The 27,535-nt window shown below is 39.9% G+C and overlaps 1 protein-coding gene across 3 annotated transcripts; it reads right to left on the bottom strand.

Moving 5' to 3' along the window:
* Positions 1-27: 27 nt before the first annotated feature.
* Positions 28-26,487, bottom strand: LGALS8 (galectin 8). Of its 3 annotated transcripts, XM_073338180.1 has the most exons (10): positions 26,334-26,487; positions 22,604-22,746; positions 18,823-18,911; positions 17,356-17,566; positions 15,876-15,995; positions 13,468-13,524; positions 13,364-13,390; positions 11,395-11,483; positions 3,000-3,165; positions 28-2,493 (listed from the first exon to the last, which is right to left on the bottom strand). In XM_073338180.1, exons 2-10 carry the CDS (start codon positions 22,640-22,642, stop codon positions 2,344-2,346), a joined length of 948 nt encoding a protein of 315 aa, XP_073194281.1. In that variant the 5' UTR covers positions 22,643-22,746; positions 26,334-26,487; the 3' UTR covers positions 28-2,343. The 3 variants fall into 3 exon arrangements, with proteins under 3 accessions (XP_073194281.1, XP_073194282.1, XP_073194283.1); XM_073338181.1 differs by lacking the exon at positions 13,364-13,390; XM_073338182.1 differs by lacking the exon at positions 13,468-13,524.
* Positions 26,488-27,535: the final 1,048 nt, after the last annotated feature.

Below are 27,535 nucleotides of genomic sequence, written 5' to 3'. Positions count from 1 at the left end.
TGCCACAAGTACTCCTTTTCTTTTCACTGATTGAAGGAGAGATCACAGTTAAAGTACTCTAAGCAGAAGAAACTACAGAGTAGGTATCTATTCTTAGATCATTCCCTTTAGTACCTACCACTTAGAAACTACTCCAATAATAAAATCTGAAATACCTTATACCTCTCCCTTTTAGTGTATTTCATAAAATTACCTGGAATTTTGGCCATTGAGATTTTTTAGTAAGGTACTATTACTGAAAGCTAACTTTACTACTTCCTGGTGCTTCTAACCTTAAGCCTATAGAAAAACTTAATCACGAAATATTAGCCCACACCTTTTAAATAACAAAACTTTCGCACACCTTTTCTTCCTCATCATGCCCACTACCAGTGGACATACTAAGACAGTGAATAGATAAATTAATAATGGTGTATAAGCATAGTCAAAGATACTAGTTACATTTCATATGCTGCTTGAAGCATATGCATAATATGGCAAGGGATTGGGTTAGTTATCAAAAGATAATGAACTTGTATACACTTTAAAGACCAACATTAAATATTTAGTCATAGCTCACAAAAATTGAGATTTAATTTTTGGAAGGTCATCTTTGTTTTATACAATTTTACAGCAGTCAACTCAATTAATTCCTACGGCATCTATTATACATTTCAACTGCACTAACTGCCTGTATTTCTGTAAGTCTTGTATTTCACATTTCATATCCCACACCACAGTTGCCATCTGAAAATCATTAGCAAATAACTAGATAGGATATGAAATTATAGAAGTATTGGATCAGAACACTTCCATTTTTAACCTCATGGCCTATGTGAGAAGGGAAATGGTATCACAGACAATACCTTGTAAACTGTTATAAATGCATCATATAAAGATTTCCTCAGGGAAATGTTAATGTTGTTGGCCCCAGGGGGTCTATGTATATGCTAATCAGTATTTTTTACAAAATATTTGTTTCAGATAGCGTATTATAGTGCAACTTAGTCAATGGGGTAGTAGGTGAACACTCTTGCCTGTCAACCTCTTGAATATTGCCTCTGAGCTCAGATTTAATGCATAGCATCCATGGGTCCACACCCTTTTGAAAAACACAGATATGATTACTTCTATTCCTGAGCAACTTGAATCAAAAAAAGATAAGAGCTCTTTTTAGAATCTCTCCTATAATACTGTATCTCCAAAAATTGACAAGATAAGAGCTAGCTAAATCAACCCAAGAGAGGACAGTGTTATTTCACTTTGATCTCAGCTAAAATTACAGAATTCCACCAGAATAGCCAGGGTTTTTTTTTAGGGGCTCGACTTAATGCCACTTAGCAGCAGAAGCTGACATAACTATGAGAGTCAAGGAAGTGGCTTAGAGCATCTGTGCTGCAGTGCAGTAGACAAGAAAATAAAATATCACTTGGACCCCAGGGAGGGTGTTTTGTTTTCAAAAAAATTCAGCAAAGCTGACATGCTGTTAGGTAGCTTAGGTTAGATGTTTTAGGTTTGGGGCTGAAATACCTTTTCAAGATGTAGAGCTACCACTAACGTTCACTAGTTTAATATAGCAGGGTTCTGATTCATCATAGCATTATTCCAGTTTATTCTGGTCTAATACTACTAATTTCAAGTTATATTAACATAAAAACCAGATTTCAGAGTAGCAGCCGTGTTAGTCTGTATTCGCAGAAAGAAAAGGAGTACTTGGGGCACCTTAGAGACTAACCAATTTATTTGAGCATAAGCTTTTGTGAGCTACAGCTGTAAGGTCTCTAAGGTGCCCCAAGTACTCCTTTTCTTTTTATAAAAACCAGAGTAAAGCAATGAGACTGCAGATGTGCTCTCCCTAAAATTAGAGTACATTCTTTCCTTACATAATTCCTCTTTAACATTGCATATAAACAATAAGGCTTCAAATATACTTAGAACTTGATTAGATCTCAAGAGGTTGACAGTCCATTTTCAGATACAGATCATATTTCAGTCCAGCTCTTATCAACAGACAATATTGAATTTATAGTTATTAGCATTCCATAGTACAGCCTTCTGTGTTCTAATTTACAAATTATTTTGCAATTATTCTAATACTATAAAGCAAATCTTTATATTGCTAGGTACAGTAATTGAATTCTTCATATAACAGGAGATCTATGCCTACTGAAGCAGATAAAGTGACTTTAGTTTGCCAAAATACTGAAAACTGGGGAAGATATAGTCTAATAGGATTTTGACTCCTGGGGCTCAACTTTGTGATAAACACCAATACAGAAACTTGGATAAATGGGACATGGATCTGGGCTATTCAATACCAGTTTGTACTGAGTAAAGGGCAACAGAGGGTGGAAGAATATGATGCTACAGGCTCCTCACATCCAGTAACTGAATGTCTCCAGTAACCTCCAATACGCTGATCTTTTCAAGTTGTTTAAATCGATGCTTGTAGTCCAGGATGTGCACACCATTTATAGCAACCTTGTACTGATGAACATCACAGAAAATTAACAACTGAAAGCAAGAACAGGAACACAACAGGTTTTCACTTAAGTTTTAATTTGATTAAAATGAAGACTCGGGTGGTCTAATTCAGAATCAGACAAATTCTTAACTTCCGCTCCTAAGTGTAGGACCTTACTAAAAATATATATATATTAGTTTAATATTAAAACTGCAAGGGAAAGAATGCAGCTTGGACATACAGAGCATAGTTTACTGAAAATATCACTTGCAACAGGTAAAGGCTAATTCAGGCACTTTCACTTGTTCAAAGGAGAAAGGGGGATTGAATAAAGTATTTTTTTCATAGCAGTAACATACTTTGAATCAATTTTAACTTTTATAGCTGCTTTTTTAGATTCAGTCCCAAACAGTTACACTCACATTTAAGAAAGTTATTGTCCCTGAATCTTAACTCCTGCTAACTACATGAGATAAAAAGGCTATCATTTAACTATTTCCATTCATTAATACACAGGCATTGTTTGTTTTTTTAATCCTAATTGATGTAACCTTACCTCAAAGTACATTCCTGGGCTGAAAGGGAAATTAGTGACATCTTTTTCCTCTTCTCCCCAGCTATCACAAAGATAGGAATTTCTCACAAAAACTTTTGTTTTCATTCGGGGATTCAGATGCAGTGCAATATCCTTTGAGTCACTTGATTTTAGATTAACAGCAAAGCTGAAAAACATTTTAAGATTACCCTTAGCAAGAGACCGCACATACATCCCAGACAGAGTGCAGCACATTTAATGAAAAATTCAGCAAATGATATACAATAATTATCTTAGAGATACACTGAGTTGTGTTGCCCGATTCATAGATAGATTCATAGACTTTAAGGTCAGAAGGGACCATTATGATAATCTAGTCTGACCTGCACAACGCAGGCCACAGAACCTCACCCACCCACTCCTGCAAAAAACCTCTCACCTATGTCTGAGCTCCTATTAGAAAAGGAGTACTTGTGGCACCTTAGAGACTAACCAATTTATGTGAGCATGAGCTTTCGTGAGCTACAGCTCACTTCATCTTAGAGACTAACTAATTTATTTGAGCATGAGGTTTTGTGAGCTACAGCTCACTTCATCTCCTACTGAAGTCCTCAAATCGTGGTTTAAAGACTTCAAGGAGCAGAGAATCCTCCAGCAAGTGGTCGGTGCCCCATGCTACAGAGGAAGGTGAAAAACCTCCAGGGCCTCTTCCAATCTGCCCTGGAGGAAAATTCCTTCCCGACCCCCAATATGGCGATCAGCTAAACCCTGAGCATATGGGCAAGATTCACCAGCCAGATACCCAGGAAAGAATTCTCTGTAGTAACTCAGATCCCACCCCATCACAGGCCATTGGGTGTGTTTACCATGAATATTTAAAGATCAATTAATTGCCAAAATCATGTTATCCCATCATACCATCTCCTCCATAAACTTATCGAGTTTAATCTTGAAGCCAGATGGGTCTTTTGGCCCCACTGCTTCCTTTGGAAGGCTAATCCAAAATTTCACTCCTCTGATGGTTAGAAACCTTCGTCTAATTTCAAGTCTAAACTTCCCAATGACCAGTTTATATCCATTTGTTCTTGTGTCCACGTAGGTACTGAGCTTAGATAATTCCTCTCCCTCTCCGGTATTTATCCCTCTGATATATTTATAGAGAGCAATTGTATCTCCCCTGATTTAGGAGGTTAATAATATACTATCCAAATTAATGGGTTTTAGGCTTGCCAATTTGTTTGATTAGAAGATAAGGTTTTTGTTCCAAAGTAGTGTTGGATCATATTAAAGAAGTTCTGTATTAAAATCACAAATGAGTTTGATTCCCCATAGTTTCAATTCCAGGGTATTACTAATTAAGAGGTCTCTTGGTTTTTGGTACGGTTTCTCTCCCTCTATGTGTGAAACTTGCAAGCTGCTAATTGTGTTAGTACATTCTAAGACAGAGTCTGTTCTCAAAGCAATTCACAGAGAGAGAGACAAAGCAATACTCTAACAACAGAAACAGCACCCAGAGACTCCCCGCCCTTTTGTTGTATTAACAATTGTGATTAAAATAGAGATAGAGGATGTACGTGGATGGATGCTTGGTGTGGATAATAACTGAATGATCAGGGAGGTGCCAGCCTAAGAATTCAGTGTCCATCGGCTGAAGAAGGTGTCAAGTGGAAATAACCAGAGGACCCCCCGGAGGGCAGACTGGAATCCACCCAACAGCCTCAAGAATGGGAGAACCAAAGAACAAGATAACATCTTGGAGCCGTCAGGAATGTGCTATCTGCTGATTGATTCAGCAACAGCATGATGAAGCAATTCCCATAGACTGGCATAGGAAGAAATTCCTATAAAAATAGACTCTAAAAAGTGAGAACTTTGGGGTCTGATTCTGCAAACCAACTTCCAGGAGCATCAGATGAGCATCTGACAAGGCCCTGCTCCCTCCTCATGTCCAGGCCACCTGGCCAGTGGCTTGGCATGAGCAACTCTAAGGCTGGTAACTATGATAACAACCTTGCAGAACCTGTGTGTGTGTTTGTATGAATGAATGTGTGACTAAATATGAGATTGAATGGAATGTTATAACTATAACTAACTGCTTACTATGATTCTTTCTGTATTCACAATAAATGTGGTATTTTGCCTTTTTCCCTTTAATAAGATCCTGCTGGTTTTTATTTTATTGGTACAACAGTAGGCTTTACAGAGGACCCTTGGTGGTATGACAGGAAGCTCACACTGAGACAAATATAGCCTTAAAGACTTTTTATTAAAATAAATGAAGTTTTAATTAAATGGTAAAATAATTAGAGTTACAAAGTTAAAATTGTATTACTGCTATTTAAAAGATACATATGGTATAATTAAGCTTTGATTAATATCCTTACACGCTTTTTTGATAACCTGGTGGTGAGAGAGACAGGACCAGTCTCACCTTTGGCGGTTCAGGTTCCTTAATTCTTGAGTGAGAGGTGCAAATCTTAGAAGAAGCTAGAGCTAAGAGCTATTGAAGCTAACTTAGAGTTTATATAACTAACAAACTTAAAACCTAATAAAACTAAGAACAAAAGCTTAGGGAAACCAAGCTTAGCCTAGTCCCCTTGGAACTTAGAAAGTTTAAGAAAAACAAGTACAGGCCTTCTAGCAAGGCCCTCTTTTATAGGGCACAGGTGTCTGAACCCTCCTTTTATGCCCAAACTTTATTTTTTACCCACAAAAATGTAAGGGTACACTTACTCCATAGGCTAGTATGTTTGTACATATTGATGACATGTACACACACATTAATTACATTAGATTATACACACGTTATTTTTGTTCTCCCGGTTATTTTGGTTCTTTCCTTGTGGTGTACCTCTTAAGCTTGAGGGTATAGACTTGGAAACCCCCTATGCCATTTTACCATTATCTATCTAGGTGAAAGATCCCAGACATAGATATGCCAACTTTCCCTTAGCTCAACATACAGGATATGGCCTGTAGAGCCCTTGCATAACAGCAGAACTTTCTTTAAATATAAATCTATAAACCTATTACAATAAACCAAATCCTTAAACTATAAGAAAAGATATATATGCAAGCAAGCAGGTTAATCCTATAGGCTACAGCTGTTATGTTCATTAGGAACTTAGCAAGCATCAATGCTGTTAAATCAAAAAATACCTACCTTGACATAAATCCTAGTTGGAAAGATTGCAAATCTAGTGCCTCGATCCAGCAAGAGTCACTACACTTGTACATAATTGTTTGCTGGATTGGACCCTTACATTTTTCTCTTAGATCAGTGTTCCTTTTTCCTGCTGCTCATCTTTTATTGTGGATCATTTTTAAAAGAGTACATATACTTGTCTTCTGTCATAGTGTCCAATAGCATCACACTGAAGATTTGTTTCCTGTGACAGGAAGAATTGTTCAATGCTAAATCCAGCGGGCACATATGAGTGTCTTACATTGTTAGTAACATGATGCGTAGCATTGGTTTGATATTGTGTGTTACAAATTAAGGCTAAACTGAGACACTCCCAGTTTAGCTCCCTGTATTCATTCTCCATTCTGAAATACTCAGTTTGGTTGAAATAGTCCATGCCTAATCCTAACACAAAAGGTGAGATTATTCACCTGGAGTTCTTCAAGATATGTATCCCTATGGGTGGTCCACTTAAGGTGCGCATGCACCTCCTGCACTTTTGATCAGAGATCGTCGGTACCAGTGCCCATTAGGCCCATGTATGTGCCCTCCACGCAGCCTCATGCCCCATACTAAGGATACACAGGGCTGCGTGGGTGAACCCCCCTTGTTCCTTCTCTACCACAAAGTTCAGCAGAGGAAACTCCGAAGCAATGGGGAAGGAGGGCTCATGTGCACCTGAAGTGGGGCACCCAAAGGGGGACACATCTTAAACACCAGTTACTACACAACATAAGTAACCTCTCCTCCTTTGAGTAGTGTCCCTATGTCTGCTCCTCTGAAGGTGACTCCAGAGCAGTATTCCTGTAGGGAGAAGTGATCTTTGGAATAGAGTCTAATGCTGAAGACAAAACTTCATTGCCAACTGCAGCATCAACTCTAGAGGCATGAACCAAAGCACAGTAGTTTGAGAAAGTATGTACTGAGGTCCATGTTGCAGCTCTGCTAATTTCAGTAACTGGAACATTGAGCAATGCCATGGAAGTAGATTGAAACCTCATAGAATGGGCTAAAATTCTACAAGGAGACTGAATGTTGAGTCATAACATGAAATGATACACTCAGAGATCCATCTTGGAAGTCTGGGTGGAGACTGTGGATCCTTTGGATCTTTCTGCAATTGACACAAAGAGTGTGGGACACTTTCTGAATGGTTTAGTTCTGTCCAAATACCTTCTGACATCCGGGGTGTGGAAGGCAGCTTCCTTCCTTGTCTGATGCAGTTTTGGGGAGCGGGGGGGAGAAACAAAACAGGTGGTGAATGATCTGGTTGATAATATGAAATTCAGCCAACACTTCAGGTAAAAACTTAGGATGTGATCACAACAAGACCTTATCCTGGAAGAACACTGTAAATGGGGAAAGGTGGTTTCTGCCATTAAAGCCCCCAGTTCTCCAATCCTCCTGGCAGAAGTGTTGGTCACCAAGAAAGCTATTTTCATTGATAGGTCAAGCAACGAACTTATAGTTAGTGGTTCAAAGCAGCGTTTTATAAGGCATAAGGACAAGGTTCAAGTCTCATATAGGAGTATGTTTTCTAATTTGTGGGAAAAGATTCGTCCGACCTCAGCAAGCAATCTTGACAGAGTGAACAAAAACCAAAAAGCCTTCGACCAGTAAATGAAAGGCTGTCATAGCCACCAAGTGTACCTTGAAAGAACTTTCTCCCAGCAGGCAGCTGACCCACCAGGAAATATCTGTACCTACTGTGGTTGGATCTGTGGCATCTCAGGACCCATATGTAAATCTGTGTTACCGATCATCCTCGAATCGAGGGATCGCTGATGAATGAATGACAGAACTCCTAGTAAGAGCTGATTTTTTAAAATTCCAACAGGTAGTGTAGGACAGTGAAAAGAAGAGCAGATACACCAGAAGTAATATCTCCTTCCCTTCTGAAGTTAAGTATGTTGTATGGACTCCTTTCTACTGTTTAACAGCACATGTTGAACAGGAAGTCTCTAACTCCAAGAACCATCAAGGAGCCATGCCTGGAGCCGCAGAACTTCCAGCTTGGGATGAAGTGTCTGACCGACATCCTGCAATAACAGATGGGAACTGATTGGAAGTTGCCACAGTGGGTGAGAAGTAAACCAAATAAGACGAGGATAACAAACTTGTCTTGGCCAAGTTGGAGCAGACAAAATGACCTTTTCTTTGTCCTGCTTGATCTTGTTGAGAACTTTCAAGAACAAGGACACTAGTGGATAAGCACAAAGAAAGCCTTTGTTCATTAAATGAGGAAAGCATCCTGAGATTGATGATCAATACCCACTCTTGAACAAAACTTCTTGCTCTTTTCTTTGGTTGCATTGGCAAGAAGTTCCACTTCTGGAAATCCCCAGGTTAGAAATATGCTGTTGAGGACTCATGAATCCAATTCCCACTCATAATTCTGGGAGAGGTGCCTGCTGAGATCATCAGCCATGGTGTTCTATATACCCAGAAGGTGAGAAGCTGAGAAGAATATCTGGTGACCATGCACCAATTGCAGAGTTTTATTCCTTCAGCACAGAGTGAGGAGGTGTGTGCTCTCCACCCTGATTGATGTAGAACATGCAGGCCACATTGCCATGATCTTGATGGATTTGGCTTGGATCAGCGGCAGAAGTGGAAGCAAGCTGACTTCCCTCAACTCCAGAATGTTGACATGCAGAAGACTCTCTTGTGAAAACCATTTGCCCTGGATGATGCGAGTGCCAACATGCTCTCCCCATCCCAAAAGAAATGAGTCTGAAATGATGATAGCAGTTGGAGCAGCTGGAAAGAAGAGAATTCCTGCACAGACTTTGAAGGTGTTCTTCCACCAACTGAGCAAGTCCAGAACCCAATGAGGAATGGAGACCTGTCTGTTGAGACTGCTTATTGGGTTGTCAACTGTCTTGCGCCATTCCTGGAAACACTGGAGAATAATTTGGCATGCTGGATCATGAAGACGCATGCTGCCATATCACCCGACAGCTGAAGACAGTTCCTTGATGAAATCTGAGCAATAAGATTCTGTAGATTCACAAACCTGTCCACAGCTGTCACAACCTTGAGAGACTCCTATGAAATCTGTTGAACCTGAATCAAAATGATCTTTTTGAGACTGATCTGGAGGCCATAAAGGTGAAACAAGGACTTTGTCATTTGTACGGCCAATAGAACCTCCTGATTGGCTACTCAGGCTGATTCCTATCATCGAGTAAGAGAAGACAGTTACGCCTAAAGGACACTCAGGAGCAACCACAACTGCCGGGGCCTTTGAGAATACCCTGGACACACAGGAGAGGCTAGAAGGGAGCACGCGGTATTTACGTGGCTGACCTGTAAATCAAAGGAACCTCTTGTGAGGGGGTGAATTGCAATGTGGAGATGTGTGTCCTGAAGGTTGAGATATGCAAACCTATCCCTGGAATCTAAAGCGGGAATTATACCTGTAATAATCACCATCTTGAATTTCTGTTTTCTGCTAATATTGGCCTTCATCCCCCATTCTTTTTGGAGACTAGAAAGTACTTTGAATAAAACCCTTTTCCCCCTGTGCTGAAGTGGAACTGGTTCTACGGCTCCTATGCATAGGAAAGACGCAACTTCCTCACTCAGGAACTGATCATGAGATAGGTCCCTGAAGAGGGATGGGGAAGGAGGGCAGGAGGGAGGGATGGACGGACATGACCTTGATGGAATAACCCCAGTGTTAAGACCTCCAAAACCCATATGTCAGATGTTATGTTCTCCCATGCAGACTGAAATTGGGAGAGGTGGTATCCAAAAGGGGTGAGGAGGATGGAATAATGCTGCAGTAAATCTCTGTAGAGTGAGTGGTTCAGACTCTTGGCCAAACAATCAAAACTGATGCTTGGATGACAGGGTGGCTGGGATGAAGTAGCTATGGCAGCAGCAGTCTTCTTTTTTGAGTATTCAGGGCCTCTTGGCTGAGAGTTTCGGTGAACTACAGAAGCTAGAAAAATGAGCTGGGTGAGATCTCTGACGTCTGAGACTAGCTAAACATTTTGTTTGCAGGCGTATAGATCCCAGTGGATCTAAGAGTAGCCATCAAGTCTTTCAAGGTGCGAAGGGAGTAGTTGGTAGACTCCAAAAAACAATATGCGACCATCCAAAGGAAGGTCCTCAAGAGTATTATCTACAGTACCTCCATAGGGAAGCCTGACAACTGGAGCTATGTTGCTTGTTGCATCATGATCCACAGTGGAAATGGACCATGCAGCAGTATCAGTTGCATCTATGGAGGCTTGCAATGAGGTTCTCACTAAGAGCTGACCCTCCTGGCTGATGGTCTTGAATTGCTCACAATGCACCTTTCATAGATATTCAGTAAAGGTGTTAAATTATTGTTGTTTAAATAGTCATAGCTTGACATAAGTGCCTGATTGGTTGTAAGGATTACTCCTCCGCAAACAAAGAGGTTGAGCTTCTTCTGGTCCTTATTGTAAGCAGATTTAGCACAGTGTTGGCTATCGCGCTCATTAACCTCTTCCACTATCAAAGTTTGGTGAATAAAAACTCAATCTCTGGCTGGGATGTAGTATTTTTTTTTATAACCATGCTTTACAAATGGGTGGTACTGTCACTGGAGTCTGCCAGATAGTCTTAGAGGGCTCCAATAAAACTTCATTGATTGGAAGGGCTACACATGTGAAATAAGTATGCAAACTGTCCAGGAATTTATTGTGGTAATCCTGGACCTCTTCTAAGGTGATTGGATGCACTTAATCAGTGATGCATTTCATCAGTTCCTGGATCTGTCTGAAGTAATCTGCCATGGAAGGTGAGGTGTTACGACTGAAGCATCATGCACATGTGTAGAATAGGGCTGCACGAAGAACTGTACTTTCCATCATTTGTATTTGGTTGGTTGATAAGTTGTGTCAACATGTTACACAACTGTGATGGTTTTGTAGAGCTGAACATAAATTTTAAACTGAACAGCTGTGGCCCTGAATATACACAGGGTGCAGATCTTAAACAATCACTTGTGAGAGTAGAACTCCACTTTAAGACTCAGGAGCAGTGCTGATTGGCTCCTGAGAAAACGACATCCAGATCTCTTCAGATGGTCACCTTGAGGTAGGATTGAGGATCTGTGTCCTCTGGGCAGGTGCAGGTAAGGAAGAATCAGACTTGATGACAGAGTAACTCAGATATTAATAGGAGTAATGAACAATGACAGTATTACGTTACAATTTAATCTGCTACTAGAATGTAAGAGCACTGCGATTTACTGACCTGTTTGGGTTTTTATTCACTTCTCCTTTGATGACAACTGTCTGTCCAGGACGAAGTGCAGAATTAAGCCTTGCAATGTAAGGAACCACCTGAAAAGGCAACCGTGCTCAGAGTTATAGCCTGTGGCTTTAAATACACATTCTGATGACCCCCATTAGTCACCTCCCTGCTGACAGTCTCTGCTTTTGTATTTTTTTAAGTAATTTGAACATGTCTACTTGTCTTTTTCAAATTTTCCATGTCTTTTAATTAATTATTTTCACCCACCACTAGGATGATCTAAGTTATGGGTGGGAAGGCAAATAGGCATGTTCATTCCAGGATCCTTTATTTAGTGTTTATAATTAATTTTTAAAATCTTTTGGATAATCAATGGGTCTTTAAAATACTCCAGACAGATAGTACAAGTAGCTTCATCCAGGAGACTTTTCTCTGCAGCCATGGCTACTGCTGGACAATGCAACAGACTAAGTTTCACTTTCCTGAGATAAGAAATTTGTCCTACCTGCAGTAGCAACTGGGTGTTTCCCTTCATGGAATTGACTTGTGCTGTTTACTGAGTTGGAACAAGCCCATTGTTAACATTACAGCCCTGAAGTTGTGAAAAATGTACCAACAACCCTCTGATTCTGCAATCAGCCCCCTGTGCTGGTGTGGAGGGTCCCTGAGGCTTCACATGGGCATCATCATCCGCCTGAGATGATGAGCCTGCAGGCGCAGGGTGTGTGTGTGTGTGTGTGTGTGTCAAAGGATTGATATTAAATTCACAGGCTAAAAACTTGTCGAAGCTGGAATCAGTGTTTCAAAGGCTTCTCGAGCTCAAATTAAAGGGACTTCAGTGCCAGCAGCGTTGCCAACTCTCATGATTTTAACACAAGTCTCATGATAGTTGACATGTCTGTTAAAACCCCAGCTCCTGGAAGCATGTGATTAGGTGAGAATCTTGCAACTCCTCTCCATGCAGAGCTCTTAGGTCTACAGCCCTCATGATGTACAGGAACTCCTTAATATACTATTATTCCTCCAGCAGTGTGGGCCCTGGCCATGTTCCAGGCACAGGCCATTGGTGCTGATATCAGAATTAAGGATTTGTGCAAGTAAGATGAATGCACTGAGTGTAGTGTGTAGAATTCTTTCAGTAGAAGGTACTTCTCTGGGATGGGCACCATCCAATTGACAATCATTGATTTCAGGAGTGTGTCACAGGGTATTTCCTTTAAATCCATATTTCCTTGCTTTTAAGGGTTGGAGCTGTAGTGGGAATCTGCACTTGAGCAAGCTTATCTGCCTTTTTGGTAAGTTTTTGTGCACAGGATTAAAATTTCACCCATTAATTCAGGCCATGTCTACACTAGCAAGCTTACAGCGGCACAGAGGTACCCATACAGCTGCGCCACTGTAAGATGGCTTGTGTAGCCGCTCTGTGCTGACGGGAGAGAGCTCTTCCATCGACATATGAAAATCACCTCAACAAGTGGCAGTAGCTATGTCAGCAGGGGAAGCTCTCCCGCCAACATAGCGCTGTGCACGCTGCCACTTAATTTTTTGGTTCAGTGGCAGTTCAATAAAAAACAAAATCGGTTTGGTCTAACCAAACTTTTCAGAATTTTCAGTGATTTGAAAAAGTCCATTCTGAATGTGTTCCACAGCAGGGGTTTAAACCTGAGTCTACCCCATCCCAGGAGAGTGCCCTTACCCACTGGGATAAATGTTAAAAGGGGAGGGAGGGGGGACACCTACTCCTCTGGCCACTTTATGAATGGCCGAAACACACTGTTTCAAATTTGCAAATAGTTTCAGGTCAGGACTTGATTACAGTCTATAAGCACCTACATGGGGGCCAAGATTTAAAAATGGGCTCTTCAATCTCGCAGAGAAAGATGTAACACAATTCAATGGCTGGAAGTTGAAGCTAAACCAATTCAGATGTTTTAATATTTGCAATTTTCATATATAAAACAATACTTACAAGTTGTGAACCATCAGGCACTACTCCCTACAAATAAATAAATAAAGTTAACTAGAACATCAAAGAATGGGAAGATCACATAACCACAGTATAGGCATACGTACATTTTCTGAGTTTATCTTTGTTATTCCTAAAGATGATGGCTGAGAGCCTTGTGAAGACTGCAGAGGAAAGATATTTAGAGATCACTGCTCACATGTTCAAAAATTCTGATTCTAAACTAAGTTTGTTAGAACTATACACGAAGATGTGTGGCTTTAGACTACTATAAATCCTGTGACTATGGTTAAAAGTTATTCAAAAGACTATCTAGTGAAACCACATTGTGCTATCTAAAAGGATCTGGCTCTAGGTTGGACCCTCACTTGACAGGCCTGAGACCTGTCATCTTGTATTGCTTTTGAGTAACCCTTCAGGCAGATCCTCAATATAGTACTGATGGGATTTTTTGGAGGACACCACATTCAGCATTCCTAAATGGAATGAGGAAGACAATTCTGCAGGGCCTTTAAGGGATAGGATCCTAGAGGATCTTGGGATTTCAGTCATCTGGTTTTTTACATTACATAATTCACATGGCGTGTAACTTGAATCTTGAATTTGAATATTGCTAAACGTGAACAAGCTTTGGCCTAGCCACTTTCATATCAGCTCACAACCTCAACCTGTTTGCTTCAGGGCAACCCTCGCCGTTCTTCATTCATAAGCTAGCAGAACTGTCCCCACTAGCAGGGAAGGAAAACAGAAAGTAGAGAAAATGAAACAACTTTGTGGTCAGCCTCAAAACAGCAACAGAGAAACTATAAAGATACAAAAACAGAAAACCTGTGATTACACGATCATTTTCTTCTACGATTAAGAAAACGTATGTGTTTTTCTCTCTGTATTGCACTTGGAGGCAGAGGTCAAAATGTTCAACACTTGCTGGCTCCAAAACTACACCCAGAATCAGTCTTCCAAAACTGAAACATTCAACTTCAGGTTAACATTTAATCCAGGCATTTAGATGTTGAGGGCCATATAAGTACCCAGATATAGAGCTACATACATGCTGCATATATAAAGGAGCTTGGTGGACACCTCTTCAGAGCTCAGTTGCTGTTTCTTTCAGATACAAAAGAATCTGCCTCTCTTCAATACAGTTATTACCCTGGTGACCTGAGTCAGGCTAGAGGTTTGGTAGAAAACAAGGAAGATTTAAGCTGTGATTAGCAGGTAGAAATCCAGGGAGCTTTCACATAGGAAAAAAAATACTTCCGCCTGAGTTTCTGAGGAATTTTACTTCTTAGGCAGACAAAAGGAATGAGTCAGAGTTTGGTATGGAAGGGGAGAGAACTATTGTCCTACCTAACTGCATTTCTGGGCTGTTCCCCTACCCCTTGTGCTGTGCTGCCTTGTTGCACTCACTAGCCACTGTCTGCACTGGTGTGAAGAGGGGCACTTCCCTTACTGTTTTGCTGGCAATCCCCATGCTGCTGTCTACTGCAGCAAGCTTAATCTCCTCATGCTAGGACAAAGAACAGGGAAGCTGTTGCAGTGGACCTGGCTGCTTCACAAGGGCCTCATTTGACTGACAGCCCAGAAGGCTGAGCTTCACCTCCAGAATAGTAAGGGAGGGATGGGGAGACTCTCATCTGCCCCTTCATACCTGAAGAGTCTGTGGGGTTTTGCATGTCTTCCCTGTGTAATAAATAGAAGTCTCGTCTTCTATACTGGGTTGTGCAGGAGAGAGACTGACTGAGCAGTTCCCTCCCATTGGTTCACCTTCAACAGATTTGGCAGTTTGTCTGAATCAATTAGGAGAAAGCACTGTGCTGCTCCATATCATCTCAAAGCATTGAAGCCCAGCCAGTGGGTGACTCAAAGCTCAAAAAGGTACATTCACCATCTAATCAGCCAATTTAGAGTTTGTTTTGGTCGATAAAGTAAGGTCACATATACAAGTAAACACTCTGTAAAGAGTTCTAGCTCTGTCTTAATGCAAGTGTTTGGAAGTAGATTATTCTGGGAAAGATGCTCCAGGGATCATTTTGAAGCACAAGCAGCTGAAAATTCTGGTCTTTGTCTCCAGGGCGGGTAAATTACACATGCCTATTTCTGCATCCAATCTGTTTTTCATATTAACTGTGATGTAAGTTTGTAGGCTGGGCTTCCCTCCCCAACACAGAAAATTCAAATCCAAAATAGAAAAAAAGACATTCGAACACTGAGCAGAGGAATGATTAGCTGTAGCTCTAGACAAGGCTCAGAGTTGTACAATATAACCTTGTTTATCTGACATTTAAGGAACAAAACATTCAGATAATATTTTGGGGGGATGAATAGGGGAAGAAATCATTATACTGGATATGTCAGGAGACATTACTGTACTTCTATATTGAAGTTAATATAGATTTTATTTCTGTGTTACTTCATTTTCACTGTTGATATCTTACTTCAGTACAGCACAATATGAAGTAGAAAGACAAAAGGAAAGGCAACCCAAAATTAACTATCCAATTCAGCAACTTACATTGTTAGAAACAAACGCTATAGTCTGAATCTGTACTTTCCCATATATCCCCAGTGTATCTATTCTTTCCAGGTTAACTCTGTGGTTGTACAGCAGCAAATGTTTTTCATTTACAGACACCTAAAGAGGGAGAAAAAGGCAGAAATGTACTGATATCTGAAATAGTATTTATATACTCAACAGAAGATCACTACTAAACCTTTACATTTCTCTCAATTTTAGTCAGTCGTGTTTTGTTTTAGCTTCTTGCTTTGGAACATGCCTTTGACAACAAAGAATTTAGGTTTAAATTCATTTTCTTTTCCTTCACATTTTGAAATTGAAATAGTGAACATGATGGGTAATATAATAATCATGGTTAAGTTGCATAAAGTCTATTGACTGTTTTGGGGTCTGATTTTCTTGATTACCTTGTAATCGCTGACTTCATTTCTTTTTCTTAATATGTTATGTTTAAATATTCCCTTCTCCCCACCCACCCACCCACAAACACTTCCGCTTCTATATATTAGCACCACACCACAATGACCCTACTACACAACCTCACTAGTGTTACTTGAAATGAATATGGTAATCTGTTTCTTTAACTCATGAACTACAACGTAGTCCTCAAGTAGTGTGGAGAAAGCTGTACTCCAGCCACTCTGAAAAGCCCTGGAGATAAAATCAAGAGAAGACTAGATGTAATAACCAGGAATTAAACAGCTGTGGAGACAGAGATATTGTCATCTTCCTCCTCCAGAACAAGGTTAAAGTACACCATGGTTCATGGGGTTTGGTAGAGAAACAGAAATACTTGCCTAGTTATGTTTCTTTACAATAGTGTGGAATGTTTAATGGCATTCAATAACAAAGATAAATTTACTGCACATTTATACTTTGGTTTTGATATTTCATCTCTCATCATATTTTGATTCTCTCAGCACGTCACCATTTGATGGCATATGGACTATAGACTTATTTAGAGCCAGGGCTTTGGAGCCGTGCTCCGGCTCCGCCCCAGCTCCAGGCAAAAACCTGCAGCTCCACTGCTCCGGAGCTGCTCCACGGGCTCAGCTCCAACGCCCTGTTTAGAGCTACACTTGTCTTATCTCAATCTGATGGAGCTGGATAGATATTTGTTTCTCTTTAGTACTTCCTCTGACTGATGCAGAGAGCATTGTCCAGCACTCTTCTGTGTGCAGGAAGGCTGCCGTGTTCAGGAGAAGCCCTTTTGCACACGGGAAAGGAGAGGGGTTGTGTAACAGCTCATATAATCAGGAAGATATTTGCTCCCTCAACACACAACTCTTCAGGTACAAGTATATAAAAGTAAAGGCATACATTACTCCACAGTGCCCCCCTTTCACGGAAAGCCTATAGTTTCTCTTTGTAATTAAACTGTACATAACAGTAAACAATACTGACACTGATGCTTCCAAATAAGTTTGCGTTTATGGCATGACAAGTGGCTAAATATTCACCTTCCTTAGGGACTCACCTGGAATTTATCCTTCAAAACCATAAAGACAGTCTTAAATGGCTTTCCTTTTTGAAAAGGCATCTCATAAGTGATCTCCTCCCAACCCCATCTTTCTTTTTCCAGAGTGTTACAGATTATGGAACCCGATTTTTTGAAGCGGGGATTGAAGTGAAAGGCCACATCAGCACGAGGTTTTGTGCTACTGCCACATTGGAAGTCCACCTGGAACCTGACCACAAATTAAAACACACATTCAGTTCAGCTCATCCAGAAGTGATCTCTCAACAGATTCATATATCTAATTACATTTTGGTTGTTAATACAAAAACTTTGCATTAAACCTAGTTATGGTGATTACAAAACAGTTAGAAGTAAAAAACTGAAGTGTTACGTACATAATACTAATTTATATCTAACCAAAAATGGGAAGATTTTTAAAGTCACAATGGACAGTTATGCTCCCAGCTCCCACTGAAAATGAATGGGAGTTGGGTGCCTTACTCTCATGTGTTTTCAAAAATCTTCCCCTTAATCTATTACTGAGAACTAGAATAACTTATAAGCATTTCTCAGGTGCTAATCACCATAACATCTGAGCACTTCATACACTTCAATAAATTAATCCTCATTACCCCTCTAAATAATCCTCATTCCCATTTTAAAGATGGAAAAATAAATTAAATGACCAAATTCACATAGGAAACTTGTGGAAGAATAGGTAATAGAACCTAGATCTCAATTCCCTATCCTGGACCTTAGCCACCAGATCATGCATCCTCCCTGCTATTTGAAGCCTGATTCTTCCAGGTGACAACACTTTTATTATTTCAGATACTGCCCTTAGAGAGAAAAGGTTTCTGGATCATAAGAAGTTGAATAAGATCAAAAAAGGGAGGAAACAAAGGGAGCCAAGCGACGAGACAAAAAAAGTGGGCAGAGGCCAGGGAGCAAGGTGCGGAGTTACTTATTCTCTTTAAAATTTCACCTTGAAACCTTTATTTACTCCTTAGCTTCCTATTAACACACACACAAATTCAGCATTGTGTGACACTACTGTATATATTCAGAGCATTTTATAAATCAACATATTTTATAAGTGTCTATATGGTGGCAGTTCTCAGTTTTTAAATATAAATTAAAGATTTAAGGATTGTGTCACTTTGAAATATAATGTTAATTACTTTTTCAAAACTGAAAAATGTTTGTTATTGAGGCTGTGGGTTTGTTTCCAAAGATCTCAGCCATTTTCAGTCACACAACTTGGGATCTCATCCAATGTTCATTACAGTAATGAGCCTCTCCACTGACAGAAGCAGGATCAGGTTTATAATGCCCCAATTTTATGATAGAAAAATTAAAACATTTCCAGTGAATATGCATCCCACAAGCTATGAAAAGCTGTTTAGTTGGGTTTTGATCAGCTTGCCTTCTCAAAGGCTCATTCACAATATAACCTCTTAAAAGTCATATGGCTTTAGACATTACCTGTCGGAATCATCAGGAACACTTCCCTGTATTACAACTAGTTCTCCAGGAAGGAGACCACTAAGGATTGTCCCAGTGTATGGAATAACCTATGAGAAGGAGGGGAAAATAGAATAAATTCAAAATAACATTTGGGGATGTTTAGGTCAAAAAGAATAATGAAAACAAAACCAATATAGCAAAATTCCCAGTTTTATCTAATGATTTGGAGAGCAAGATTTTCTAAATAACCAACATAACAAGAAAGATGGCCAAACTGCCTAAAAAACAACATGGTTTAAAGGGGGAGTGAAGGCAACTATACAAAATAAAATAAAAAAAATAATAAATGTAAGAAAGGGAAAGTTGATAGTAATGGATATAAAACAGAATCTAGGAATTATAGAAAATTGATAAGGGAAGCAAAGAGACACAAGGAAAAATATATGGCCCGCAGAGTTAAGGACAATAAGAAAAAGGTTTTTTAAGTATATTAAGAACAAAAAGAATCATGACAATAGTATTAGTCCATTACTAAATGGAAATGGTAGAATTATCAATAATAATGCAAAAATGGCAGAAGTGTTAAATAAACATTTCTGTTCTGCATTTGGGGAAAAAAACAAATGATGCGACAAAAATTATTAGGGATATGGAACGGCTTCCGTATGAGGAGAGATTAATAAGACTGGTATTTTTCAGCTTGGAAAAGAGATGGCTAAGGGGACATATGATTGAGATCTATAAAATCATAACTGGTGAAGAGAAAGTAGACAAGGAAGTGTTGTCTACTACTTCTCATAGCACGAGAACTAGCGGTCACCAAATGAAATTAATAGGCAGCAGGTTTAAAACAAATAAAAGGAGGTATTTCCTCACATAACGTACAGTCAACCTGTGGAACTCCTTGCCAGAGGATGTTGTGAAAGCCAAGACCATAACAGGGTTCAAAAAACAACTAGATAAATTCACGGAGGATGGGTCCATCAATGGCTGTTAGCCAGGAATGGTGTCCCTAGCCTCTGTTTGCCAGAAGCTGGGAATGAGTGACAGAGGATGGATCACTTGAGGATAACCTGTTCTGTTCATTCCCTCTGGGGCACCTAGCACTGCCCACTGTCGGAAGACAGGATACTGGGCTACATGGACCTTTGGTCTGACCTAGTAGGGCCATTCTTATGATGTAGTCATTTCATATGCTAACACTTTCCATTCTATTAGTATCTCAGGAGGGTGTTAAATAGCAGCTACTAAAAGTCAGACATTTTTAAAACAGCAGGTCCAGATAATTTGACCTAAGAATTTTAAAAGAGCTAGATGAAGAGCTCACTGGACTGCTAGTCTTAGCACACTAGGAAAGGTCCAGAAGATTGGATAAAAAGATAATGTCGTGCCAATTTTTAAAAGTGTAAACAGGATAACCAGATAATTATAGGCCTCTCAGCCTGACATCCATCCTGGGCATGATAAAAGGGCAGTTGATATGGAATTACAGGAAGGTAACATAATTAATGACAATCAACATGCATTTATGGAAAGTAGATCCTGTCAACTAATTTATTTATTTTTTATTATTGGATTACAAGTTTGGTTGATAAAAGGTAATAGTGTTGATGTAATATAATTAGACTTCCGTAAGGCATTTGACTTGACTTGCATGACATGATTAAAAAACTAGAACAATATACAATTAATATGGTATACACTAAAAATTAAAAACTGGCTAAGTGATTGGTTTCAAAATGTAACTGTAAATGGGGAAATATCAAGTGGGTGTGTTTCTAGTGGGTTTCCAAAGGAATTGGTTCTTGGCCCTGTGCTATTTAACATTTCTATCAATGATCTGGAAGAAAACATAGTATCACTGATAAAGTTGGTAGATGACACTAATTGGAGAAGTGGTAATAACAAGAGGACAAGTCACAGATATACAGCTATCTGGCTCGCTTGGTTGGCTGGGCGCAAGTGCATCACAGAGTCACACAGCTCCCTGTCCCAGTCTTGTCCAAACTATCCCAATTCTCCCACCACACTGTCTCTTCATCAGATCTGTCCCTCCCACACATTTTTCCCAGCTTCCCACTGATTCCCATTTCCAGTCTCTACTCCCAGATTCTTATCTAATCTGAGTCTCCCCCTCCCATACCTACTGGCTCCCAGTCCCCTCCTAAGTCCCAGTGTCCCTACTCAAACTCCCATTCCCAGTTTCCTGCTCCTCTTCATCAGCCTCCAGTCCCAGTTTCTGACCCTGACCCCTTCTGGTTTCTTGTCCCAATCTACTCTCCCTGCCGCTCCACAGGTCCAGATCTTGTCCTTGTCTTGAACTATGCAGCTTCCTCCTCTATTCTGCCTGGGCCCAGCAGCGGGGTCATTGAGAGCACAGGAGAGACAGGCTCCTTGCTCTCAGTTCATGTGCCCGTCCTTTCATAGCCCATAGCCGTAACTGCAAGTAAAGTCCAGATAAGCCCTGGACTGGAGCATGCTCCATGTGGACAGAAATTTCTGGAAATGTAGCAGTTAATATCTAAGAAGTCTATTGAGCACGTTCAATTTGAGATTTTTCAGAGACTCATAACTGGGCCAAATTTGAGCAGATTTTCACGGGGAAGGCAAAGGCACATCAATTACACAAAAGCTACCCCTTCACCCCCCACCAAATTTCATGTTCCTGCTCCAAAGCATGGACTTTCAAAGAAAACAGGATGGCCACTGACACATCCTCGAACATCAAACATTCCAGTATTTCCGCAACAGCGTGGGCCTGCTCCTGCCTGCATGCCCTTGCATGCATGATGATACTGGACAAAACTATGTCCAGTGCAGGACAGGGACAAAACTTTCCAAAATCAGGACAGTCCAGCTTAAAACCGGACGAATGGCCTGCCTAAAAGAAAAGGTCACCAGAATTTTTTAACAAGGGCAAAATAACACTTTTTACTAGCCTCATTCTTGGCAACAACTCAACCATTTTGGCTGAAATTTTCTAGAAAACGTCAACCCGACTTAGACACCTAGCAAGGAAAATTTTACCCCAGTCAACGTATGAGCAAAGTTATAAGCAACTGAAGACAGTGTCTTCTACTGAGAAGTGTCGGGCAACCTTCATAATAGGCAGTGCTACCAGCTTTGCCTGTAATATAGGCTCATATGTATTTTTATTGGAGGGTGCTATTCCCTTCATAGTTAAGTTTGAAACTAGCTTCCCATTCAACTTCTTCCTTCACATAACCAAAATCAAACCGATACATTAATACATCTTCTGCAAGAACAAGGTCGTGAAACCCACACAAACCTAGAACTACCAAATAATAAAGAATAACACAATGCTGGGTTCAGCCCCGAAAAAGAACATGGAAATTATGAAGAAGAATGGGGAAGATACAGGTAGTTGTTCTGCATGCCAAAAAGCCCAATTCTGTCTCCTAAAAAGGGTATAGCTAAGTGCTCCACCAGATTTAAGCCTCACATTTCCACTGAGATGGGGCAATGCTGACACAGCACAATGATAAGACTTGTGATACTCCAAATTTATGAGTGCTCTCTCCTTTTTGGATACACTCTACTTTAACTTTGAAGATACACACAGCTCCAAGTCCCCTACCCCTGTTAACAGGAACTGTTAACTGTACTGAAAGCAGCAGGTGTTATTCTCATATACAGAAGAAATTTGGAGATTTCTCAATATTCCTATCACCACACAAACAACACACAGTTCTGACTAGCTGACATGTAAGAGCATGTCCCTTGGGGTAAAGCTGCCCAGTGTTCTCAGGGAGAAGCTGTTTACACAATGGGGAATTACCGGGTTATGGATTGTCTTCTGCAGTTGGTCCAAGGGCATCGTCTTCCCTCCTTCAGCCAAGTCTGTTGGCTAGGTGTGACCAGCGATGGATTTTGAATATAGTTAAATTTCTCACTGTTTTGTTGACATTGAAGAAAGGATACCTTTGGAAAACCAAAATTAAGTTTTAATTAAAAAAACTGAATGAAGTAATCCTTGTTCAGCCTTCAAAATATTAAATCTTCTTCATGCTTTTTGACATACTATTTTTAACAAGAATTTGCTGGCTTAATTTTACAGTTTGTACAAGATATGAAAATTAAGTGCTTAGCTGTCCCATTACCCCTTACCATAGGGCAATGTGTACATAGCTACAAAGCTTGCTTAAGAACTCTGGGAATGATTGGTTATATAATCTCTCCCATAGCTCCCCACTGTGCCTGGAAGTGTGGACAATGCACAGTCCTTAAGCATGGTCCACCATTCTCCTTTCTACACAGGTGTCTAGATCTTCTTGTTAGCATGGAAATTGTGGGAGAAGAATGGAGTCACAGTCCCACAGAGGAGCTGAGAAGGAATGGTCCCTGCACCCAGGGACTGCAGTTGTTCCTGGTCCTTATGTGGAAGTGCAAGATGGGAAGGCTCTTTGCACGTTCCTACTTCCTACACAAGAGCCAAGCAAAATCTGGTCTGAAATAAGCAAGAGAGCAATTTTATTTTCTTCTTTTGCTAATTCCTAAATCTCCTGAGGGAGAGTCTGTAGGCTGACCGTTGCTTTCTCCTGACCAATCAAAAGGCCATGGGTTCTCTTACCTTTGCTAATGTGGTGAAAAAACTAGGAAAAACTACAGCTAAGATGCAAAGTTTCTGTTTTCTATGTCCTTCAGCATATACAATCCCAGATATCAATGAACATTTCAAGGACAGTACTGACAGAGTCACTGAACAGATAGCACTGGACAGCAATGAAACTACAGCTTCTTAGCGTATCTTGTACTCAGCAACCCCTCCCTTCTTCGGAAGGGCATCCCACAGTGACCAGAATGTAATACCCAAATGTAAACCAATAAACAATAATATTATTTGTAGCATTCTATTATGCAAATAAAGGCAATTTCATTTAAGCAGACTTAGTGGGGCCTATGTTTGCTGTATTACTGCCTGATATTTGTTACAATATATTTGACCAATCAGAACAAAGTCGACTATTGTACTCATGCATCATGATTTATTTACTTCAGTCTCTCAGTGGAGGTGTGGCGTATTGTAACTTTTTTTATTCTATTTTAATTTTTTCTATATTTTATTATTATGTGGCAACAAAACACTTAGTTTTTCTATCACGTTTTTCACCCATTAATCTCAAAGCAATTTACAAAGAAAGGCAAATATCATTGCCTCATCTTAGAGATGGAGAAACAGAGGCACAGAAGAGATATGATATTCCCAGTACAGAGAAGGCTAGTAGAAGAGCCAGAAATGGAACCCAGATCTTATGACTCTTAATTTGGTAGCCTATTCACTTGACCATGCTGCTGCTTCCCATGACCTGAGACAGCAATCTAGACTTCATTAAAAAAGAGGACTCTGGGACTATAGAAAATGAACAAGCTTGAGAATTCTGTGGCACATGTACAAACTGGCATAGCTATCTGATATTAAGTGTCTCAGCCTGTGGTGCATTTGAAATCTTGGCAGTGTTGCTGGATGCCTTGGACAGTGTGGCAATTTCAAGAAAGTGGGGCATAACATGGAGAGAAAGTTGGAATGTAGGTATTTCTGGAATGAGGGAATGATATATAATTGCTGGGTTCTGCATGTGGGCGGGGATTCACTGATAGAAATGCACAGCAGATGCCCAAGTTCCTCTCTCTGTCAACAGAGAGAAAATTACTTGCAATATTCATTAAACTAAAGCACCAATGCTGAAACTGGTGAGCTGCATTATTTCTATTTCTAAATGCGGAGCGGGACTGAAGTTAGGGTTTTCTGGTAAACACATTTCTGCTCCAAAATGAAAAAAAAAATTGTAATAACCTTCAATGTCACAATGATGTAATAATATCTCACTAACTCCAAAATATTCCTGGTAATAAACACCAAATAGGCAAATAATCCTGCCATTTGCTATAGTCAGTCAGATTATCATTCTCCATGAGCTTTAAGAATTACTTTAAGAGATGTGGTCAGGTCAATTTAAACGCAAACCACAGATATTGTAAAAAACCAAGTTTTACATAAAAACAATAGTAAGAGAAATATCCCCTTTTTTAAAAAAAGCAGTGCAGTAAAATTGTAACTTTTTTTATTCTATTTTAATTTTTTCTATATTTTATTATTATGTGGCAACAAAACACTTAGTTTTTCTATCACGTTTTTCACCCATTAATCTCAAAGCAATTTACAAAGAAAGGCAAATATCATTGCCTCATCTTAGAGATGGAGAAACAGAGGCACAGAAGAGATATGATATTCCCAGTACAGAGAAGGCTAGTAGAAGAGCCAGAAATGGAACCCAGATCTTATGACTCTTAATTTGGTAGCCTATTCACTTGACCATGCTGCTGCTTCCCATGACCTGAGACAGCAATCTAGACTTCATTAAAAAAGAGGACTCTGGGACTATAGAAAATGAACAAGCTTGAGAATTCTGTGGCACATGTACAAACTGGCATAGCTATCTGATATTAAGTGTCTCAGCCTGTGGTGCATTTGAAATCTTGGCAGGGTTGCTGGATGCCTTGGACAGTGTGGCAATTTCAAGAAAGTGGGGCATAACATGGAGAGAAAGTTGGAATGTAGGTATTTCTGGAATGAGGGAATGATATATAATTGCTGGGTTCTGCATGTGGGCGGGGATTCACTGATAGAAATGCACAGCAGATGCCCAAGTTCCTCTCTCTGTCAACAGAGAGAAAATTACTTGCAATATTCATTAAACTAAAGCACCAATGCTGAAACTGGTGAGCTGCATTATTTCTATTTCTAAATGCGGAGCGGGACTGAAGTTAGGGTTTTCTGGTAAACACATTTCTGCTCCAAAATGAAAAAAAAAATTGTAATAACCTTCAATGTCACAATGATGTAATAATATCTCACTAACTCCAAAATATTCCTGGTAATAAACACCAAATAGGCAAATAATCCTGCCATTTGCTATAGTCAGTCAGATTATCATTCTCCATGAGCTTTAAGAATTACTTTAAGAGATGTGGTCAGGTCAATTTAAACGCAAACCACAGATATTGTAAAAAACCAAGTTTTACATAAAAACAATAGTAAGAGAAATATCCCCTTTTTTAAAAAAAGCAGTGCAGTAAAATTGTTACTTTTGATATAAAGGTTCCCCCTGTAATGTCTGTTTCCCAAACTTTCCAAGATTGTGCTAGTACATCAGAACTAGAAAGTGAAGACAGACTTGTATAAAGTGAAAGTGACTCATTTGAGAAAAACCTAAACAGTAAACAAAATAAGACTAGTGTAAAATAAATTAGTTTTTAAAGGTTTCAATTTTAATAATCAGAGGAGTTTTTAACAACACAAGTAAAGGCATATTTTTAAAATATGATTTTAACCTTGCAGGGTCCTTTTAATTTTCTAGTTCTTATTTCTTTTGTATGCTCCCCTCAATGGAGTCAACCCTTTTTTCTGCATCTAAATACATCTGCGTTTTTAAAATTTCAAGTTTTTTTTCCCCCTGACAGGACACTGTCACTCTGTTTAAATCATATTTAATTTATATTTAACTTACCTTTGTAAAGAATAACCTCTTCAAAGCTTCAGACTGAAATCTTACTGTAAATCAAATGTATCTGTTTCCATTTTGATCAGTTGTGGGTTAATTTAGCTAGTTACTCTGTTTGCACAGCAAAAATGGTTCCTCCACTTCTATTTCCTGGTTCTCATGCACCAACACAATGACATCACCACATGTACACTGCTCAGAAAGCCTCCTCCCCCAGGCGTTCCTTAAAGAACCAGTGTGTTTCACAGTTCGCTCGCTGATACATAGCTTTATTTTCAGCTGTTCTGTTTCCACCACATGTGTATTACTGTTTCAGACTGTCTTTTTGAAACAAATTGCTTTATTCTTTTTATACTTTATTTTCTTTTCATGCACTTTAAAATAGATGTTTGAATTTAATCATGGTGAATGAATGAAATTCTTTCTTAAGCTGGATGCTAGCTCTCAGTGCTAGCATCATGGCCCCCGACCATGGCAGCTGGTTGGTATAGGGTGGGGAACTTAAAATCAGCCCCATAATTGTCTTCTGCTCCATTGCTTCCAAAAACTTATCAGGAGGCCTGTCAGGAGGATACAGATTTTGCATGACACTAGTGCCTGCAGCCTTGTCTTTCCAACTCACCACTGAACTGTTTACAGGTAACAGACAGTTGTCTGCAGATGCTCTCCCATGCCACCTAGGACCGCCATGGAGTCTGCTGGGCAGGCAGCCAGGTGACCTCTCTTCAGCTGGAGAATGAGAAGGCCTCAGCTTCAGTAGGACAAGGTAAAGAGGCCCCAATATTGGCCCTAGAGCCTAGACTCGCTACCCTCCAGGTTCCTATCACAAACCCCATCCAAGTAACCCAGGCACCCCTCTGAAGTCCCAGCACAGCCTCCCAAAGCAAACTCAGCAATGTGTGACAGCTTCTTTCCTGTCCCTTAAGTAGTCCTAGCTTTTTCATTACTGTTCTCATTCTCCTTACTTCCCAGCCCCATCACATCCACTCCAAGTGTCTGCTTATCTTTGGGAGTGGTTTATATATGTAGAATTGGGATTTGTTGAGTACCATCATGCAGCTGGTACCCTTTGGGAGACTTCTTTCACACCTGTCTCTCCAGCTAGCCTTGATTATGGGGTGCTGTTTGGTGCTTAGTTTCCTCCTAGTGCTCCTTTTAATACACAGGGAGACAAGTTAAAACGCTGAGTCTCAGAGAGAAAACCTCAC

The sequence above is a fragment of the Lepidochelys kempii genome, chromosome 3 (genome assembly GCF_965140265.1).
Source record: "Lepidochelys kempii isolate rLepKem1 chromosome 3, rLepKem1.hap2, whole genome shotgun sequence".
Classification (NCBI taxonomy): Eukaryota; Metazoa; Chordata; order Testudines; family Cheloniidae; genus Lepidochelys; species Lepidochelys kempii.
Note: the sequence above shows the minus strand (reverse complement) of the source record. Positions and strands in the feature narration are given on the sequence as shown.